The sequence below is a fragment of the Rana temporaria genome, chromosome 5 (genome assembly GCF_905171775.1).
Source record: "Rana temporaria chromosome 5, aRanTem1.1, whole genome shotgun sequence".
Taxonomy (NCBI): domain Eukaryota; kingdom Metazoa; phylum Chordata; class Amphibia; order Anura; family Ranidae; genus Rana; species Rana temporaria.
The window spans coordinates 169,243,391-169,265,385 of record NC_053493.1 but is presented as its reverse complement, the minus strand read 5'-3'; the positions used below and the strand labels follow the sequence as shown (position 1 = coordinate 169,265,385).

Genomic DNA, 21,995 nt, shown 5'->3' with positions numbered 1-21,995 from the left:
AATATAGCTTACCTGCAAAATCCTTTTCTTGGGAATACATCACGGGACACAGAGCCTTAATTAAATGGGTTATGTAGTCACCACAGGTGACTGGACACTGGCAAACCCAATTAGAATTGAGTTCCTTCCCTATATAACCCCTCCCAAATGGAGAGTACCTCCGTTTTTTGCAAAGTAATAAGCGTCCCATGTTTAAAGAGAAAGTAAACCCTGGAAAAAAAAAAACCTGCAAGACAAAGCTATAATGAGCTAGTATGACTAGCATACTAGCTCATTGTGCATTACTTACCTTAGATCAAAGCCCACAAATCTGTCCTCATCCATCGCTCACGGAGGTTACTTCCGGGTATCGCCGCTCCGGCGATGATGTCACTCCGTGCATTAGCGTGGGAGCCGTCCAACGCGGCATTGCTGAGTCCAGCACGGCTGTTGTCAGTGCGCCGTTGTCTATGGCGCATGAGCCGTAGACAGCGGTCCTGTCATTCAGCGAATATCTCCTAAGCCATGCAGGTTTAGGAGATATTGCGAACACCTACAGGTAAGCCTAGATTAAGGCTTACCTGTAGGTGTTGGCAATATCTCCTAAACCTGCATGGCTTAGGAGATATTCGCTGAATGACAGGACCGCTGTCTACGGCTCATGCGCCATAGACAACGGCGCACTGACAACAGCCGTGCTGGACGGCTCCCACGCTAATGCACGGAACATGCACGCTAATGCATTGCGAACACCTACAGGTAAGCCTTAATCTAGGCTTACCTGTAGGTGTAACTTGCAAAAGTGGGTTTACAACCACTTTAACTTCGAACAGGGGTGGGAGCTCTGTGTCCCGTAAAGTATTTTCTTGCTCATACATCACGGGACACAGAGCCTTAAAGCAGGGGTTCACCCAAAAAAAAAAAAATGTTAACATTACATTCAGTCGAGTTATTAGAATGACATGTATGCGCCGGTCGGAAGCATGTCAATCAATTAGGAACGCCCAGTCCTGCAGATTCCATACCCGGAAGCGTGTGTATGTGTATATATATATATATATATATATATATATATATATATATATATATATATATATATATATATATATATATATATATATATATATATATATATATATATATATATATATATAAATAAAATATAAAAACGGTATGTACAGCAAGGAAATAAAAAAAAAAAAAAAAACATTTTTAAGAAATCGTCATCGGCCGATTATTGTGAAAATTAGGCCGATTTTTGGCTGCCACACTAAACCCTGCTGACCAGTGCCCCACTCCACCTACAGCCGCACGTGAAATGAATCATTCACCGACTCTGCCGATAGCCTGCTCGCCGGCCCCTATAGAGAAGAGAAAAAAGTATTACTAGCACCGCCCAGCCCCGCCCCCTACCTCAGCAAGCTGTAGCAGAGGAAGAAATCATCAAACATCATGTCACAAGCCCAAGCCACTGCCGCCTGCCTGACTAGTAACCCCCCCCCCCCTCCCAGCAGGTGATCGTGGCCAGTACCGGGTACCTCCTCTTCCTTCCCTGCATGGATGGAGGGTAAGTAAAAAATGTAATGTGTGCTGCCGTGTCCCCTACAGACTTTATTTACTCTCCTTTGATGGGACACCTGGCTAAGCCTGACAAGCTGGCATTGAGTTGCATTGTGAAAAATGGATGAGGATGACTCTGGGTGGATATAAGCCTCTTCACAATGCAACTCTCATCCTCATCCTTTTTCACAATGCAACTCAATCATCTTCATCCCCCTCCACAATGCATCCCCCGCCCAGCTTCATCCATCCCCCTCCACAACGCATCCCCCCCCCCACCCACGGCCAGCTTCATCCATCCCCCCACCCAGCACCATAAATCCACCCCCCCACCCACGCCCAGCACCATCCATCTATCCCCCCACCCACGCCCAGCACCATCCATCTATCCCCTCACCCACGCCCAGCACCATCCATCTATCTATCTATACCCCCACCCACGCCCAGCACCATCCATTCACCCCCCACAACAAAAACCCATATCGGTCAACCTCTACTATATACAATATTTTAGTAATGAAAACAATATCATTAGCAGTAATCAGCATGAATTTATGAAAAATCATTCTTACCAAACCAATCTATTAACTTTCTATGAGGAGGTGAGCTTCCATCTAGATAAAGTAAGGCCCGTAGAAGTGGTGTATCTGGGTTTTGCAAAAGCATTTGACACAGTTCCCTATAAACGTTTACTGTACAAAATAAGGTCCATTGGCGTGGACCATAGGGTGAGTACATGGATTAAAAATTGGCTACAGGGGTGAGTTCAGAGGGTGGTGATGGATGGAAAAGGACCTGGGGGTCCTAGTAGACGATATGCTCAGCAACGGCATGCAATGCCAAGCTGCTGCTAACAAAGCAAACAGAATACTGGCATGCATTAAAAAGGGGATTAACTCCAGAGATAAAAAAAATGTTAATTCTCACGCTCTACAAGACTCTGGTCCGGCCGCACCTGGAGTATGCTGTTCAGTTCTGGGCAGCAGTCCTCAGGAAGGATGTACTGGAAATGGAGCGATTATAAAGAAGGGCAAAGCTAATAAAGGGTCTGGAGGATATTAGTTATGAGGAAAGGTTGCGATCACTGAACTTATTCTCAGGGATAAAACTTTTTCGCGGAAGGGAGTTTAACAAGACACGTGGCCACTCGTTAAAATTAGAAGAAAAGAGGCTTAATCTTAAACTACATAGAGAGTTCTTTACTGTAAGAGCGGCAAGGATGTGGAATTCTCTTCCACAGGCTGTGGTCTCAGCGGGGAGCATCGATGGTTTCAATAAACTATTAGATAAGCACCTGAACAACCACAACATACAGGGATATACAAGTCAATACTGACATATAAATCACACACATAGGTTGGACCTGGACTTTTTTTCACCCTCGGTAACTATGTATGATGTATAGCGCCGTGAGCCGGTCCGGAAGTGGTTAAGCAGAACACTAAGGCCGACCATATTGGTCTGATTACCACATCCACAGATTTAATGTGGATGAATCCTTTCTGCTGTGGCATTGTATAATCAATGATCATTGTTGCCGCCATAACTGATCATTCAGGAAAAACCTGACAGGCTGGTTGTATGCAAGTCGATCAATAGATCAACTTATGTAAACCAGCCTGCTCATACATGGAGCAAAATTCAGCTGATCCTTGCTGAACAGACTAAATTTGGATCCATGTATGTACTTAACTGCTGTTTGTTGTTAAACAATTCATTTTTACTGGACAATTGTTAACTACAGATTAAAGAAGCGAGTCACAACTGAACTAAAACACATATTCTAGTCAGCCATAACACGCATAGCTTAGCAATAAACTGTTGCACAACACTGCACTTTTGTCTGCATGTATTTATAAAAGCATATACCAATCTGTTCCTCTTGGGTTATAAAATATTTTTTATATATATATATATATATATATATATATATATATATATATATATATATATATATATATATATATATATATATATATATATATATATATACATATACATATATATATATATATATATACATACATATACATATATACATACATATACATATATACATATATACATATACACACACATTTTTAATGAAGATACTTTGAGAAACTGAACAACCCCCTTTAAAAATATAATTGTATCTGCACACCAAAAGCAAAAATTGGATACTTCTGTACAGTAGTTGTATACCCTAATGGATTCTCTGCGCGAAGGTTAAAAGAACTTCTCTGATCAGGATCCCCTTCAGCCCCCTAAATACTTACTTGAGCACAATCTCAATCCAGCGCTGTGCTTGAGAGCAGCAGCTCCCTCTCTCTTCACCAGACATTGAGGGAGCAGCAGGAGGCTGCTGCTGTCAATCACAACCTGTGAGAGTAAGCTGCTTACTATGAGGCCATCCTGCAGGAGGAAGAAGGGAGTGCCAGTGGTGGACAAGAGAAAAGGAAGATCAGGGCTTTGCTGTGCAAAACCATTGCACAGATCAGGTAGGCATGTCATTCCCCTCTCCTCTCTCCCCCATTTACAATCACTTTAAAACAGTTTATGCAGCGAAGTAGATACAATTCTAAGCAGTTTTTTTTTTGTTTTTTTTTTCATATAATTTTCAATGCGCGGTGCTTAATCATTATGTCATGGTATTGCTAATTACTGGTGTCAAATAATTTTTGGGCCAAACATGAAATAAAAGGATTTCAGTAATACTGCCACCTTAAAAAGAGAAACTGCACTGGGCATAGAGGTTTTGTGATCTATACATGCAGGGGGAGCATTTTGCAGGAGTAGAATGAAAACATATCACACTTCAGGCTGGGTTCTCACTGATGTGAATTTACATGCATCCAATTTTCATGACAGGAGACTCACCAGCCCTCAATGAAGCCGGTTCACACATCTCAGGGGGGTGCATTGCACAAGGGTCCTGTGCGTCTTTGGCTCCAGGTCCAAATTCAGGCAAAAATTTGGGCCCGATTTGTCCCCAAAACAGAACAGGGACGCACCGGACCCCTACTGCGAGCGGCAGTGTGAACCCAGCTTTAGACTTTAGGGCCCCTTTCATATGGGCCAAATGCGGTTTTCTCAGCAGGTAAGTTGATCCCCAAGATGAGCTGAGCGGGTGGATGATAGATTTGTGTCCACTCCACTGATGCAGAACGGATACACTCTGCTCTCTGGGCAGTTGGATGTAAACGAACAGGCTGTTTGTTTACACCCAACTACCTTCCGATCAGATCAGAGGGCAACGGATCTCCTTCTGATTGTTTTTAATGGATCAGATTAGAAGTAGGCGAGTGTAAATGGACACAAGTCTGTTTACACCCGCCATTTCATAAAGGAAAAAAAAAAAAAAAAAGAAGGAGGACAAGCAGATTGATTGGACGGTTTGTAGAAGGAGCCTAAGACAACATACACACTAGAGGTTGACGGTGTCCAAAACAACAACTATGGGGGGGGGGGGAGAGATAGATAGAGATATCTACTGAGGACATCAAGGTGAGTTTAAAAAAAAAAATGGCATCATATATCGGCCATCGGGCACCCCGATTTCTAAATATCGGCATCAGTCAGAGAAAACCCCATATCGGTTGACCTCTATAAACTACACTGAACGGGCAGGTCATATGAAGAGGGGGAGCCGGGAAGAGAAGAGGATCAAAGCCAAGGTCTGCCTGAGCCTGCACCTGAGCAATGGAGGAGGTAAGGTCAGTTTGACAGCTCAAGCCAGGTCACACACAGAGTCTATGGGGGGGGGGGGGGTCACCAGAGTACCCCCTCCACATCATACCCTTTACAAAGTCTGAAAGATTCCCCCTCCCCCAGTGAATTGAAACTCTTATGCCGCGTACACACGATCATTTTTCGTGTTGTAAAAAATTACGTTTTTCAGGCTCTAGAAAAAACATAGTTTTTTTCAACTTGCCCACACACGATCGTTAAAAAAAAATGCTCTAGCAAAGCGCAGTGACGTACAACAGCACTATAAAAGGGGAAGTTCCATTCGGATGACGCCACCCTTTGGGCTGCTTTCGCCTATCAGAGTGCGGCAGTCCAGGAGCATTCGTTTTTTCCATGGATCAGCGCAGAGTCTGCACCTGTCAGTACTACAGGGCGGGAGCACAGCATAGGTCGCAGGGCTTGGAGCGGTACTCTTTTCCATTAGCCGATTTTGTGTTAGTAAAAGACGATTCGCGCTTTTTTGTCTGTTACTGCGTGATGAATGTGCTTACTCCATTACGAACGGTAGTTTTACCAGAACGAGCGTTCCCGTCTCATAACTTGCTTCTGAGCATGCGTGGGTTTTTCACGTCGTTAAAGCCAACACACGATCATTTTTTACATCCCGAAAAACGACATTTAAAACGTCGTGAAAAAATAGAGCATGTTCGAAAATAAAATTGGCCATTTTTCAGAACCCGAAAAATGCTCTGAAGCCCACATACACACACGATCGTTGTAAATTACATTTTTAAAAAAAACTTTGTTTTTTACAACCCGAAAAATGATGGTATGTACGCGGCATTAAAAGCAGTTGTATACATGCACAGAAAATAGAAAAAGTGAAGGAAAAAAAAAACACCCCTGCACGGCAAAGACATAATGAGCTGTACTTACCGTTTAATCGTTCATTTTCTTTTCATCCTCCCACGGGGAGTAGGCGTTCCTATTAAGAGGCGTAGATGATTGACGTGCGGCTAAGGCACGTCACGCGTTCCGAAAAAAGAGATTTTTAATACAGCTTACCTGTAAAATCTTTTTCTTGGAGTACATCACGGGACACAGAGCGGCATTCATTACTATATGGGTTATATGGAGTACCTTCAGGTGTAGACACTGGCAATCTCAAACAGGAAATGCCCCTCCCTATATAACCCCCTCCCATAGGAGGAGTACCTCAGTTTTGTAGCAAGCAGTATGCCTCCCAAAATGGTCCTCAAAAAAGAGGGGTGGGAGCTCTGTGTCCCGTGATGTACTCCAAGAAAAAGATTTTACAGGTAAGCTGTATTAAAAATCTCTTTTTCTTTATCGTACATCACGGGACACAGAGCGGCATTCATTACTATATGGGATGTCCCAAAGCAATGCTTACAATGAGGGGAGGGAGAACATCTCCAAGACAAAATGATTTAATTTAGAGATATACTCAAATCATAATAAATCCAACTTAGTTGAGAAAAATAATTTTAAATTTAACTCAAAAAAGAGGAGCCCCCGGAATCCGAGGGTCTCAAACTGCAGCCTGCAGCACTGCCTGCCCGAAGGCAGTATCAGTATTCCTTCTTACGTCCAACTTGTAGAATTTTGTAAACGTGTGGACAGAAGACCGGGTTGCCGCCTTGCAAACTTGAGCCATAGAGATCTGGTGGTGTGCTGCCCAGGAGGCGCCCATGGCTCTAGTAGAATGAGCCTTTAATGATACTGGAGGAGGCAACCCTTTCAAGCCGTAGGCCTGAGTGATTAATTGCTTAATCCACCTAGAAATGGTGGACTTTGCAGCTGCCTGCCCCTTCTTGGGCCCCTCCGGTAGAATGAACAGCACATCTGTTTTCCGGATCTTCTTTGTAGCTTTAAGATAGGCCTTCATGGCCCTGACAATATCCAAGGTATGCAGCAACCCTTCCTTTCTGGAAGTAGGTTTAGGGAAGAAGGATGGTAATACCAAATCCTGGTTCAAATGAAAACTGGATATGACCTTCGGTAGGAAGGAAGGATGAGGGCGGAGAACGACCCTGTCCTTATGAAAAACAAGATATGGTTCCTTACAGGATAAGGCCGCTAGCTCCGAAACTCTTCTTGCGGAAACTATGGCAACCAAAAATACTAACTTCCTTGTCAGTAGAACCAAAGGAATTTCAGCCAACGGCTCAAACGGTTGTTTCTGTAAACTTGACAGAACAAGATTTAAATCCCACGGACAAAGCGGGGATTTAACTGGAGGTCTAATACGTAAGACCCCTTGAAGGAAGGTCTTAACCAGCGAGTGGGTGGCCAGCGGCCGCTGAAACCACACTGACAGAGCAGAAATCTGTCCTTTGATTGTGCTTAATGCCAATCCTTTATCCACTCCTAGCTGGAGAAAACTTAATACTCTATCGATGGTAAATTTGCGAGAAAAGCCATCGCTTGGACTCACACCAGCCTACATAGGCCTTCCAGACCCTGTAATAAATCACCCTAGAGACCGGTTTCCTGGCTCTGATTAGGGTAGAGACTACTTTCTGAGACAGACCTCTACCCCTGAGAATCAGGGATTCAGCTTCCAGGCCGTCAAATTTAGATGCCGTAAGGCAGGGTGGAGGATCGGACCTTGCGATAGCAGGTCTGGCCGTAGAGGAAGAGTCCAAGGGTCTCCCACTACCATCTTTAGGATGAGTGAGTACCATGCCCTTCTGGGCCATGCTGGAGCTACCAGGATGACTGGTATGTGTTCCACCGGGATCCTGCGCAGCAGGCGGGGTAGTAACTGGAGCGGGGGAAACGCATAAAGAAGTTTGAACTGATGCCAAGGGCAAACCAACGCATCGGTTCCGCAGGCCATCGGATCCCTTGAGCGGGATATGAACCTGTCTAGTTTCTTGTTGAGTCTCGATGCCATGATATCCACGTCCGGCACTCCCCATCTTTGGCAGAGTGCTTGAAAGACTTGTGGATGCAGAGACCATTCCCCCGGCCATAGAGTCTGGCGGCTTAAGAAGTCCGCCTGAAAGTTGTCCACTCCTGGAATGAATATTGCCGATATGCAGGGCACATGCGCCTCTGCCCATAGGAGAATCAAGCTCACCTCTCTCTGAGCGGCTTGACTCCTGGTTCCCCCTTGGTGATTTATGTATGCCACGGCCGTGGCATTGTCTGATTGAATTCTCACCGGGAACCCCTGCAATTTTGACGTCCAAGCCCTGAGGGCTAGTCGAGCAGCTCTGAGCTCCAAGATGTTGATGGGCAACTGCTTCTCTGGCTTTGCCCAAGTACCTTGGCGAGTGCAACCATCCAAAATTGCTCCCCAGCCCGTCAGGCTGGCGTCTGTGGTCACTATCTTCCAAGCCACTGGGCTGAAAGACTTCCCCTTCAGTAGATTCTGAGGGTCTAACCACCAACACAGACTTTGTCGGACTCTTGATAAGAGCGGCAACGGGATATCCAAGGCCTGTGGCCTTCTGCTCCATGCTGACAGGATGGCTGCCTGTAGGATGCGAGTGTGGCTCTGGGCGTATGGTACCGCCTCGAACGTGGCCACCATCTTGCCTAGTAACCTCATACATAGGCGAATAGTCGGTTCTTTCTTGCTTAGAACCAGTAGGATTAATTCCTTGATGGCTTTTACCTTCCTCAGAGGTAGGAACACTCCTTGTTGTTCTGTGTCTAATCTCATGCCGAGATATTCCAACTGCCTTGTGGGCTGGAAAGCTGACTTTTCTCGATTTAGGACCCAGCCGAACCTCTCGAGGTATTGGACCGTGAGGGCCACTGCTCGCTCCAAGCCGGGAGACGAGTGGTCTATGACTAGGAGGTCGTCCAGGTATGCTAGGATCGTGACCCCTTGGATCCTTAGCTTGGCTAGGATCGGAGCTAGGACCTTCGTGAACACCCGGGGGGCCGTAGCCAACCCGAAGGGAAGCGCCACGAATTGGAAGTGACGCGAAGCCACCATGAAGCGTAGATATCTTTGATGTGGCTGATAAATTGGAACATGAAGGTAGGCATCCTTTATGTCTATGGACGCCATGAAGTCGTCCTTCTGGAGTGTGGCAGCTGCTGACCGCACGGATTCCATCCGAAATGAGCGGATCTTTAGATATGCATTTACCATCTTTAGGTCCAAAATTGGCCTGACATCTCCATTGGGGATGATGAATAGGTTGGAGTAGAAACCCAGCCCCTGTTCCAGGACTGGCCGGAATCCGAGGCGGATCGTTTGGAATCCTCGACTCCTGGAAATGAGGAGGAGGAAACCTTAGGAAATCTAATTTGTAGCCTGTGGCCACGGAAGACCGTACCCACTCGTCGGGAATGCTGGCTTCCCAAATCTCTGAAAAGAGTCGCAGCCTTCCCCCCACCTTCGTGGGTGGGGGCGCCCCTTCATAAGGTTGGCTTGGGGGCTGGTTTTGCTGGTTTGCGAAACCACTGCCTTTTGCCTCTAACAGCCTGTCCTTGTGATTTGCTGTTGAAGCCGAAGTTTGCTTTTGCAGGAGGCCGTCGATACTGCTTGGCATTAGAGGGCCCCTGCCCAGGGGAATACTGTCGTTTAAACGCAGGCCCCTGAACCTTCTTCTTAGTTGGCAAGAGAGTACTCTTGCCGTTTGAAATGGTCTGAATGTATTTATCTAGGTCTTCTCCGAAGAGTCGTCCTCCATGGAAGGGGAACCCTACCAGGAGCTTCTTGCATGGGGGCTCAGCCTCCCAGCTTTTTAACCATAAGAGTCTTCTCATATGGATAAGGGATAACGATAAACGTGACGCTTGCTGGATAGAATCCTTGATTGCGTCTACCGTAAAACATATGGCCTTAGGGACATCCGAAAATTCTTCTGCCTGCTGGGCAGGAATAAGTTTAAGCATCTGCTTAAATTGATCCGATAATGCTTGAGCGACCCCAATCGCAGCCACAGCTGGCTGTACTACTGCCCCTGCAGTAGTGAAGGAGTTCTTAAGTAGTGCTTCCAAGCGCTTATCAACTGGATCCTTGAACACCTGTATGTTTTCTACAGGGCATGTTAACGATTTGTTAACACATGAGATGGCTGCGTCCACTGCAGGAGTAGCCCATCTTTTGGAAAATTTTTCTTCCATAGGATATAGGACAGAGAACTTCTTAGGTGGTAAGAAGATCTTATCTGGCTTGTTCCAATCTTGGAACAAAACTCCCTCTAATAGAGGATGGATCGGAAACACAGCATTGCTTTGAGGCGCCCTCAGTGAGCCCAAAGCTGAAACCGTCGATACCTGGAGATCTGGTACTGGCAAGTTGAATGCCCTATGGACCAAGTCCGACAATCCTTGAATCCACCAGCTCTCCCTCAGGGAGACTGCCCCAGACTCCTCTGTATCCGGATCTTCGATCCCTGAACCTACTTGGTCCTTGTCCAAGAGGTCGTCCAATTCCCCTGAGGAAAGGACCTCCTCTTCTGAGGGTCCGCGCTCGGGCGACGGAGATCTATTCCGCTTACTGCCCCGCATAGCTGCGGCTATCATTTTACCCATGCTTTTCTGCATCTCTTTTAAAGAGGTGAGTAATACCTCCTCCGTGACCATCTTAGGGTTGGACTGACCCGCGTCAGCTCCAGCCCCAGATCCCGATGGCCCCAAGGCTCCCTGTGGGGAAAGCAGCGGCATAGCATTGTCCGAGACCTCAGACTCTCTGGGGGAATCCCCACCTCTTGTACCCTTGTTTTTTGATGCCATGGTACAATACCGAGGTACACCTGCTACTTATTGGTACCTGGGACTTATAAATAGTTAAATGCCCAAACACCTGTTTGGGGGATAAAAAATGCTTCCTCTCCCCTAGGATGACATTTTTTTTTTTTTTTTTTTTTTTTTTTTCAAATCTAGGAAAGAAAAAACATTCTGTCCCCCTGAGTAGTATTGCAAGAAAAACTATGAGATGGAAAAGAAACAGCCTATTCCTAGGCTTGAAAACAGTCTTTCTGAAGACTGCAATATTCTTTCTGGCCACTGTGTGTCCTCGGCGCCCCGTGCTTGCCGTTCTGGTCTTTCCTCCTCAGTTCCAAAGTATTGAATGAGCTATATGGAACAAACAAGGAAGGGCCGCCCCTTCCTTAAGCCACTGACCCGCCCTTCCCCCCCAGCAATCTCAAACAGGAAATGCCCCTCCCGACAGGGGGGGGGTGGGGTTGGGAGGAAGGGACCTCTCTGCTCCAGCAAACTGCAGCCTGCAACCATGAGGAGGTCGGCGTTTTGCCTGCTTTGCAGGCCGTGAGGAGGAAGACTGAATGGAGCATCGCCTGGAGGCTTGCAGGTAAGCACAGCTCTCTGACACACACATATACTTTTATATCACAGGCCCCACTCAATGCTTTTCCAACACTACAAGGGAGGTCACATCTTATGGGGAATAATACATATAGAGCCATCCTATCTTTATGATATGTGACTAGTTTGCCAGATGCAGTGCATAACTTTAGGCATGTCCCCTGTGACCCCCCAGAAAAAACCTGCTAAGAACCAAGTTCTGCAAGTTTTTCCCCTCACTTACCTGCTCCATGCCGCAGGACTTTGCCAAGCAAGAGGCCCAATCTTCCCCCATCTCGGTGGGGATGTCTAGACCTTCAGGCCCTGGGTTCCTATGAAGGATCCACTGTCCTGGGCCCATATAGCACTCTGGCAACAGAAACATTAGGCACCCAAAGGTTTCTAAGTTCTGGGCCCAGGGTCCAGCTCTCTAAAAAGAAAAGCATTATGGGCTATACCCCAAGGGTTTGGGGTCCGGTTACTGACCACTTTAGCGCTGAGGCTTTTTTGGACAGAACCGGTTAGCTCACCTAATCCCAAGGATGTGGAGGCAAGCTAAACCATGACTAACACCTAAGACACTGGCGGAAAAACTGAGGTACTCCTCCTATGGGAGGGGGTTATATAGGGAGGGGCATTTCCTGTTTGAGATTGCCAGTGTCTACACCTGAAGGTACTCCATATAACCCATATAGTAATGAATGCCGCTCTGTGTCCCGTGATGTACGATAAAGAAATAGCCGGACTAGGACTCGGCTCTTCACGTCGCTATACAGCGCCTGCACACAGACTAGGAGCTGACTGCGCAGGCGCCGTATATAGCCGAGTCCTATTTCGGCTATTTTCGGAACGTGTGACGTGCCTTAGCCACACGTCAATCATCTACGCCTCTTCATAGGAACGCCTATTCCCCGCAGGAGGATGAAAAGAAAATGAACGATTAAACGGCAAGTACAGCGAGAAAAAAAAAATACAGCATACTGTAGCTGACGCAAGTATGCTGGATGGGATGGTATATAATAGTTTTAGGGTGAACCTCCGCTTTAAAGGGGTTGTAAAGGTTCATGTTTTTTCACCTTAATGCATTAAGGTGAAAAAACACCTGACAATGACGGCCCCCCTGTTGTGCGTGTCCCCTTCTCCACGGAGTCTGGCCGTTGATTGGCTAGATTGATAGCAGCACAGCCATTGGCTTGTGCTGCTGTCAATCGCATCAAATGACACGGCCGCCGAGGGGCGGGACCGAGTCATGCACTTGATCTATGGACGCTGCGTATATAAACCCTGTCATACACGACAGACTGTGAGCGCGTCCGCAAGCCAACCCCCCTATTGCAGGGAGGTGCCGCGAGAACAGCAGGATCGGGGCCACTCTGGGCAAAACAAACTGCACAGTGGAGGCAAGCATAACATGTTTGTTATTTTAACCACTTAAAGACCTCAGGTGTTTTTCAGATTTGGTGTTTGCAAGACTAAAACATTTTTTTCCTGCTAGAAAATTACTTAAAACCCCCAAACATTATATATTTTTTTTTTCTAACACCCTAGAGAATAAAATGGCGGTCATTGCAATACTTTTTGTCACACCGTATTTGCGCAGCAGTCTTACAAGCGCACTTTTTTTGGAAAAAATTCACTTTTTTGAATTAAAAAATAAGACAACAATAAATTTGGCCCAATTTTTTTATATATTGTGAAAGATAATGTTACGCCGAGTAAAATGATACCCAACATGTCACGCTTTAAAATTGCGCCCGCTCGTGGCATGGCGTCAAACTTTTACCCTTAAAAATCTAGATAGGCGACGTTTAAAAAATTCTATATGTATAATAAAAAATGTGTATAATAAAAATATTGCGCTAATTATTAACTTAATTATGCCAACCGTGCTGAAACAGTGATTCAAAAAACAATATAGAAACAAATCCACAAATTGTGTCCAATTGTATATAGACTGTGCACCAGTGTTTCAACGAAAACAACAACACCCAGTTCAGTGCAGTGATAGGATTAATCGATGTGATCACAGACACACTCTCCTGCTTCACAGATGGGGGGGGATCTCCTCCACACAGACACCGCTCATGAAAAAAGGGGGAAAGGAGACAGCTCATTGCACAGATGGTATGGCACCAAAAAAACAACAGATATTCCTCTAGAATGGCACACTCACGCTACCGCCGTTAAAACAAAGCATAGATCTCCAATGCACCAATCCTCCATAGGGCCGCTCAGCTGATGTTGCATCTACTCATTCAGATCCACTGTCCGTCCCGCTCGTAGCTCCTCCCCCACGCGTTACGTCAATGGTCACTTGACTTACTCATGGGTCACTCCCCATCAGCCCTCAGCTGTTGATATTTATAGTCAGTGAGGCTGACAGGTAAAAACGGGAGCGAAGGAGTGATTGCACATCGTCATCATTGCTGGCATTCAAAGGATTAAACATGCATTGTACACAATATCTAATGCATGTTAGCAATTTTAATAAGAACTTAAATGTTTAAAAACTTTATCTAAAAACTTTACCGATTATGGCATTAATAGACACTGAGGATATGCATCAAAGGCATAGCAGCCTCTAGTGTCTAAACACAATATTGCAGCTTGTATTACAAAAAACCTTATCAAGCAATCAATTAGACACAAATATAATCGCATTATTAGCATACACTTACAAATATACAATAAAATAAAAATCCCAAATATATTGCGGTTTTAAGACCCATAGATGCTCTATGAATAAATTACAGATATGATTTAAAAGTTAAAATTATTTTAAAAATATTTTAAAATTTAAAATTTAAAATATAAAAATATAAAAATACAGAGAGGAATTCAGTATATACAATATCACAAATACTTAATTAGTTATCAGAGATGAAACAATTGAGGTCGAATTCTATATTTAACCCATTGGGCGATAAAGACCTCATTTCGTGTATCCATCTTGATTCTGTTTGGCTTAAAGTCCGTACCATATGGCTACCTCTCCAATGGGGGTTATATTTAGCAATTGCCCAAAATTTAAGATCTTTAGGATTCATATTGTGGCAAGAAGCAAAATGGCGCGACACATTATGATTCGGAAAGCCCTTTTCAATATTTTGAACATGTTCCCTGAGCCTTTTCCATAGAGGTCTTTTTGTGCGACCAATGTACTGCAGAGAGCACGAACATTGTAGAGCATAAACAACACCCTCTGTTCTGCATGTTATTAAGTCTTTTATTTGATATTCCTTTTGTGTAACATTGGACGTGAAGCTGGAACATTTTTGACCATTAAAGTTGGTCTTTTTGCAGGCAAAACACCTTTTACAAGGAAAGAAACCTTTTCCCTGAAAAAAGGTAAGAGTATTTGATTTGGTGGGGGGATCGGGTACATTTTTAGCCACCAAATCCCTCAAAGAGGGAGCACGTCTGTATATTACCCTTGGCATACTTGGAAGTATGCATTGCAGCTGTTGATCAGCTTGCAATATAGACCAATGCCGTTTGAAGATCAATTCCAGTTGTCTGTGTTGGACATTGTAGTCCAAAATTATTGGTATATTGTCATCCATGATTTTGTTTGTGATTTTATCTTCAATTAGTGTCTCTCTCGGTATATCTAACACGTTTTTTATTTGCGTCTGGATGAAACTACTGTCATACCCTTTTTTGGTGAATCTCTCACCAATCCAGTTGGCTTGTTCCAAATAGGTCTGAGGATCGGTACAATTCCTGCGGATTCTTACTAATTGACCTTTCGGTATGTTAATGAGCCATGGATCATGATGGCAGCTATCTACCGGGATATAGCTGTTCCGTTCTACCGGTTTGAAAAAGGTTTTCGTAATGATCTTTTGAGCTTCAAGTGAAATTTCTAAATCCAGAAATTGTATCTTTTTATCATTGATGGTATAGGTAAGTACAATGTTTTTCTGGTTAAGATTCAATTTCTCAAAGAATTGAACCAATGATTCCGCATCTCCCTTCCATATGAGGATACAATCATCGATGAATCTTTTATATAAAACCAATTGATCTGGCAAGTTCTGATAAATTGCAACTTCCTCCCACTCGGCCATAAAGACATTGGCAACACTAGGTGCATATTTGGCTCCCATGCCAATGCCATTTAATTGCCGGTAATACTTTTGTCTATACCAAAAATAGTTATGTTGTAGGCCGAATGCCAAACATCTCAACACAAATCTATTCTGTCTAGACACAAGTGACCCAAATTTATTTAAAGCCCATTTCGATGCCTGGATTGCTTCTAAATGATTTATAATAGTGTAGAGCGAGGACACATCAGCTGTTGCTAGTAGGTAGTTCTCCGATGTTTCAACCTTTACAGTATCCAAAATCTGGATCAAATGTTTAGTGACGATGACGATGTGCAATCACTCCTTCGCTCCCGTTTTTACCTGTCAGCCTCACTGACTATAAATATCAACAGCTGAGGGCTGATGGGGAGTGACCCATGAGTAAGTCAAGTGACCATTGACGTAACGCGTGGGGGAGGAGCTACGAGCGGGACGGACAGTGGATCTGAATGAGTAGATGCAACATCAGCTGAGCGGCCCTATGGAGGATTGGTGCATTGGAGATCTATGCTTTGTTTTAACGGCGGTAGCGTGAGTGTGCCATTCTAGAGGAATATCTGTTGTTTTTTTGGTGCCATACCATCTGTGCAATGAGCTGTCTCCTTTCCCCTTTTTTCATGAGCGGTGTCTGTGTGGAGGAGATCCCCCCCCATCTGTGAAGCAGGAGAGTGTGTCTGTGATCACATCGATTAATCCTATCACTGCACTGAACTGGGTGTTGTTGTTTTCGTTGAAACACTGGTGCACAGTCTATATACAATTGGACACAATTTGTGGATTTGTTTCTATATTGTTTTTTGAATCACTGTTTCAGCACGGTTGGCATAATTAAGTTAATAATTAGCGCAATATTTTTATTATACACATTTTTTACTTTGTTTGACCCACTACCAAATATTTTTGCAGCTTTTTATTATTTGGTGATTTATTAATGCTATAATTTTTGAGTATTTAATTTAGCGCTGTAGTTATTTTTCACATAAAAAATTCTATAAGTTGCATTTTTTGAGCTACAGAGTAGCTCTAGGGCTATAATTATTGCTCTCGCTCTAACGATCGCGGCGATACCTCACTTGTGTGATTTGAACACCGTTTTCATATGCGGGCGCTACTCACGTATGCGTTCGCTTCTGCGCGCGAGCTCGTCAGGACGGGGCGCTTTAAAAAAAATTTGTTTTTGTTTTCTTATTTAATTTTATTGATTTTATTATTTTTTACACTAAAATATAAAAAAAAAAAAAATTATCACTTTTATTCCTATTACAAGGAATGTAAACATCCCTTGTAATAGAAAAAAGCATGACAGGTCCTCTTAAATATGAGATCTGGGGTCAAAAAGACCTCAGATCTCATATTTAGGCTTAAATGCAAAAAAAAAAAAAAAAAAAAAAAAAAAAAAAGAAAATTTTTCATTTAAAAAAATGACAGAAAAAAAATTGTCTCTTTAAGAGGCTGGGCGGGACTGACGTTTTGACGTCACTTCCGCCCAGCAGAGCTATGAGGACGGGTGGGGGCCATCTTGCCCTCACTCAAGTCCTCACTCTCCTGGCGGCAGCATCGGATCTCCTCCGCCGCTACCGACGGCTCCGGTAAGCGGCGGAGGGCGCGGAAAAGCGGCGGGAGGGGCCCCTCTCCCGCCACCGATAACGGCGATCTCGCGGCGAATCCGCCGCGGAGACCGCCGTTATCGTTTACACGGCCGCCAGCTGAAAACATGGATATCTCAGTTGTGGCAGCAGCTGCTGCCGTTACTGAGATATCCATGTTTAAAAAGAGGACGTACATATACATATCCTTAAGTGGTTAAAATAATAAAAAAAAAAAAAAAAAAAAAAACACGTAATACTTACCTCCACTGTGCAGCTCGTTTTGCAGAGTGGACCCGATCCTCGTCTTCTGGGGTCCCTCGGCGGCTCTTCCCACAAGAGCTAACCCCCCTCTGGGAAGCGCTCTCCCAAGGGGGTTACCTTGGGAGACTGTATCACTCGGCCCCCCGCATCATTTGATTGACAGCAGCTATCAATCATCCAATGAAGAGCCGAGAAGCCAGCGCGTTCACGACGTGGGACTTTCGAGGGCTCAAGTAAAAGGGGGGGGGGGGGGCTGTAAGCATCTGTGTTTTTTCACCTTAATGCATAGGATGCATTAAAGCGGGAGTTCACCCGAAAAAAAAAAATTAACATTAGATTCATGCTCATTTTGTCAAGGGGAATCGGGTAGTTTTTTTAAAAACGAAGCAGTACTTACCGTTTTAGAGAGCGATCTTCTCCGCCGATTCCGGGTATGGTCTTCGGGACTGGGCGTTCCTATTTGATTGACAGTATTCCGACAGGCTTCCGACGGTCGCATACATCGCGTCACGAGTAGCCGAAAGTCGGTACGGCTCTATACGGCGCCTGCGCACCGACGTTAGGCTACTTTCGGAAAATCGTGACGCGATAGATGCAACCGTCAGAAGACTGTCAATCAAATAGGAACGCCCAGTGCCGCAGACCATACCCGGAAGCGGCGGAGAAGATCGCTCTCTAAAACGGTAAGTACTGCTTTGTTTTTAACAAAACTACCCGCTTCCCCTAGACAAAATTAGCATGAATCTAATGTTAAAAATGAACATTTCCGGGTGAACCTCCACTTTGAGGTGAAGAAACACCAAGCTTTACAACCCCTTTAAAGTTTTTACTTTTTTAACTGTCTGTTACTAGCTATCAAGTTCAGGAGAGGTTTTAATATAGTCCCTGTGTACATGAAGCAAGATGTATTCAATCAGTGCCACTGGATTCTTCATTGAAGAACAGCCGTTAAAAAGGTGTATAATGATCTATATATAACTTGCCTCAGAAGAATTTTTTTTTTATATATCTCAAACGGAAACAAACATGCCCAGGCAGAGACAAATACACCAAGTAAAACAGAGGACGTTTAGAACAAACTTCAGGCAGACCAAATGTACTGTTTTACTTTGCCAATGATCCTACAAAGCCCAGAGAGGACCGCGCGCACACACACCGGAGCAGTGTCACCTCCTAGAAGCTCGGTCGGTAACAAGTAATTATCGCCGCTGACAACAGAAGGGCTCCAGGGGCGGGGCTGGGTGTCTCGGTGACGTCACGATACCTCAGGTGAACACAGCAGACCTTCCCTAGGGGCCCCGTCCTGTCCTCTCCTATCACACACACACATAACACATGAGGAAGTTCACAGATAACTTACCCAACAAAGACTCCTCACTATGACTCCTCTGTCTGCCGCCCTCCTCCTGTCCCGCTGCCCCGAGCTCAGTCTCCGCGACACCGTCCTGCTGCTCCACAGGAACCACAGTGAAGTTAGTGGGCATCCTGAGGGTGGTCAGGCAGCGAGCGCCGATACCTGGACTACACCGGAGCCTCGCTGTCACAACGGCACTAGGAAGAGACGGGTCAGATTGATAGAGGCTGTTCTCTTCCCCGCCCCGGTCCGCTCTCCGCCCGCTCCTTTAACCACTTAGCTCCCGGCTAATATTGTCAGTGCCTGGGAGCTCAGGGGTTAAGTCGGGTGGGCGGGGCGGCAAGTCAGACATCGCGCTGGCACGTGACAGCCATCGATGGACAATCATCTGACTGCCAGAGACAGGCGCTGGGCTGCTGCTGCCGCCAAAACGGTTTAAACATGATCATCCCCTTTATCCTCAGTGTCAGCGACGTCTCTATTCACACTAATAATTACCTAACCGAAATTATCCGAGGGAAGTCAGGACAGAGGTTTACTGATAGCATTCCTGTCAGAGCTCTGTGCTGAGAACCAGGGACACCTTTTAGCCATAGCAGTCGGCCTTGTAGTCCTCCGTGGAACACTCCTGGTCCATCCTTCAGCTTTCCAAATGGAAGTCCCCCCTCTGTAGAGTTGGAAGTCTGCTGGAGCCTGGCATAGCGCTCTCAATCCACAAACACACATTTTTTACCTGCAAATATTTGTGCATTTTTTATTCTAGCTTTAAAAACGTGGACTTTGCATACATGTGGTGGCTGCATTCACCTTATTTTGTGGCTTTGTTCTCTTTATTTTCACCTTGTGAACAAATTAAAGTTGAACTCCCAACACTTTTTAAGCAGTTATAGCAAACACTTTTTGTTCCTTTTGGGATAAAGATTTTACACAAATAAATAAAAGCTGATCATTGTAAGCAACCCCATCAATGGCAAATGGTTTGTCTCATCCTTGTAACTGCCACTTTTGCTTGGTCTGTTAATCCCTTTCCGCCAACCATACGCACATATGCAGACTCTCAGAAGTCAGTCTTCCATATGTGTGTGCTGTCTATATTCTTTAGAATTCTTACATCATGTTAGAATCTTCACTTCCTCATTCAGCATTGGGAGACAGCTGATTGGGGGAAAGGCACACACCCCCACTCTACAAAGGTAGAAGAACGAAGATACTTTCAGAGCTGTGCTGTGACAAGACAAGCTCTCTGCTAATCTATTTATAGCAACCTTTCATAACACAGACTTCAGGTTGCTTTTATCTGCCATCTTGGAGAACTGGTCAGAAGTTATCATGCTGATAACAGAGAAGTGAAACAGCAAAAACACATCCGATTGTGTGTACAACTAAAATCCAAAGTACAAACACGCCTGCTCAGAACCAATGTTAAACATCAGACAACAATAGCAGAAGTTGCCCAAAGGGTGGCGTTAAAGAACTGAAAAAACATGTGATTTGGTGAATGTTGGCTGAAAATGTTGCGCCGTGTGTATGCAGAAGAAGTTCACGGCCAATGCCCTTTGGACCAAAATCCACGCAAAAGTCCGCTGGAAGTCCAATTGTGCGTACGAGGCTTTAGGCTTCAAAATTAAAGGGGTTGTATAGGAAACATTTTTTTTCATAATAAGCATCCTTAATCTGTACCAGAATGACGGGAAGAAAAAAGTGTGGAGAAGGCTTGGAATAGCTCATTATCCAAAGCACACAACGTCATCTGTAAAACATGGTGGAGGCAATGTGATGGCATGGGCATACATGGCTTCCAGTGGCACTGGGTCATTGGTGTTTTTTGATGAGTCATTGCCAGCAAAGGATTCTCAACAAAATATTAAAAATGAACATTTTATTTATACATTTTATTAATTTGTCCAATTGCATTTGAGCCCCTGAAAATTGGGGGACTGTGTATAAAAATGGTTGCAGTTCCTACAATTTGTACTTGATATTTATGTTCAATCCCTTGAATTAAAGCTGAAAGTCTGCACTTCAAATTCATTTGGATTGTTTCATTTTAATTTTATTCTGGTGGCATACAGACCCAAAAGTATGAAAATTGTGCCTGTGTCCAAATATATATGGACCTAACTGTGTGTGCCCAGCTCAAATTTCATGAATCGGTTTACATCCACTTTAAGGGTACTTTCCCACTGGGGCGGTGCCAGCATTAGCGGTAAAGCGCTAGTTTTCGAGGTGCTTTTAGGCCACTAGCGAGGCGCTTTTAACTGCGGCTGAAGAAAGGGTTAAAAGCGCCTGCTGCTGCAAAAGCGCTTTGCAGTAGCTTCAGGCAGTGCTGCCCATTTATTTCAATGGGCAGGGCGTTTTGGGAACGGTGTATTCACTGCCCCAAAGGTGCTGCTTGCAGGACTTTTTTCCCATCCTGCAAGCTCACTGCCCCTGTGTGAAAGCACCCGTCTGCACTTTACAGACGCTATTTGTAGTGCTCAAATGCCTGAAAAGCGCCCCAGTGTGAAAGGGGTCTTATGCCACGTACACACGACCGTTTTTCGGGTTCTAAAAAATTTCAATTTTTTTTAATGTCATTAACCACATCCTTACCGCGTCATTGTAAAATGACGGCGGCAGGAACCCCTCCTCGATCCGGGTGGACATCATATGACGTCCTGTGTCCCCGGCGATCTAGGGCGCGCACGCGGCGACGCTCGTGACCCCGCGCGGGTGCCCGGTGGCCGCGATTGCCGCCGGGTGCCCGCGATTGTCGGTAATCACGGCAGGAGTGTGGATCTGTGTGTGTAACCACACTGATCCACCTCCTGTCAGCGGTGAGGAGACCAATGTGTGTTCCCAGTACAGAGGAACACACATCGGTCTCCTCCCCTTGACAGTCCCCTCCCCCCTACAGTTATAACACATCTTAGGGAACATATTAACCCCTTCAACGCCCCCTAGTGGTTAACCCCTTCCCTGCCAGTCACATTTACACAGTAATCAATGCATATTTATAGCATTAATCGCTGTATAAATGTGTCAAAAGTGTCCGATGTGTTCGCCGCAATGTCACGGTGACAGTAAAAAATCGCAAATTTCCTGCCAATACTAGTAAAAAAAATAATAAAATAAAAATGCCATAAATCTATTACCTATTTTGTAGACGCTATAACTTTTGCGCAAACCAATCAATATATGATTATTGCGATTTTTTTTTTA

At 44.9% G+C, this 21,995-nt stretch overlaps 1 protein-coding gene across 2 annotated transcripts in view; it reads right to left on the bottom strand.

Annotated features, from left to right (window-relative positions):
- Positions 1-21,995, bottom strand: part of SLC12A7 (solute carrier family 12 member 7) — a 574,243-nt gene that overhangs the window by 410,179 nt on the left and 142,069 nt on the right. The window contains exon 1 of one of the 2 annotated variants that reach the window (XM_040353353.1): positions 18,801-19,147. The exons of the other annotated variant lie outside the window; for it this stretch is intronic. Coding sequence (XP_040209287.1) covers positions 18,801-18,924 — 124 coding nt within the window. The 5' untranslated portion in view covers positions 18,925-19,147. Of the gene's footprint in view, positions 1-18,800; positions 19,148-21,995 lie in introns of those variants that run through there. 2 annotated transcript variants of the gene reach the window in all.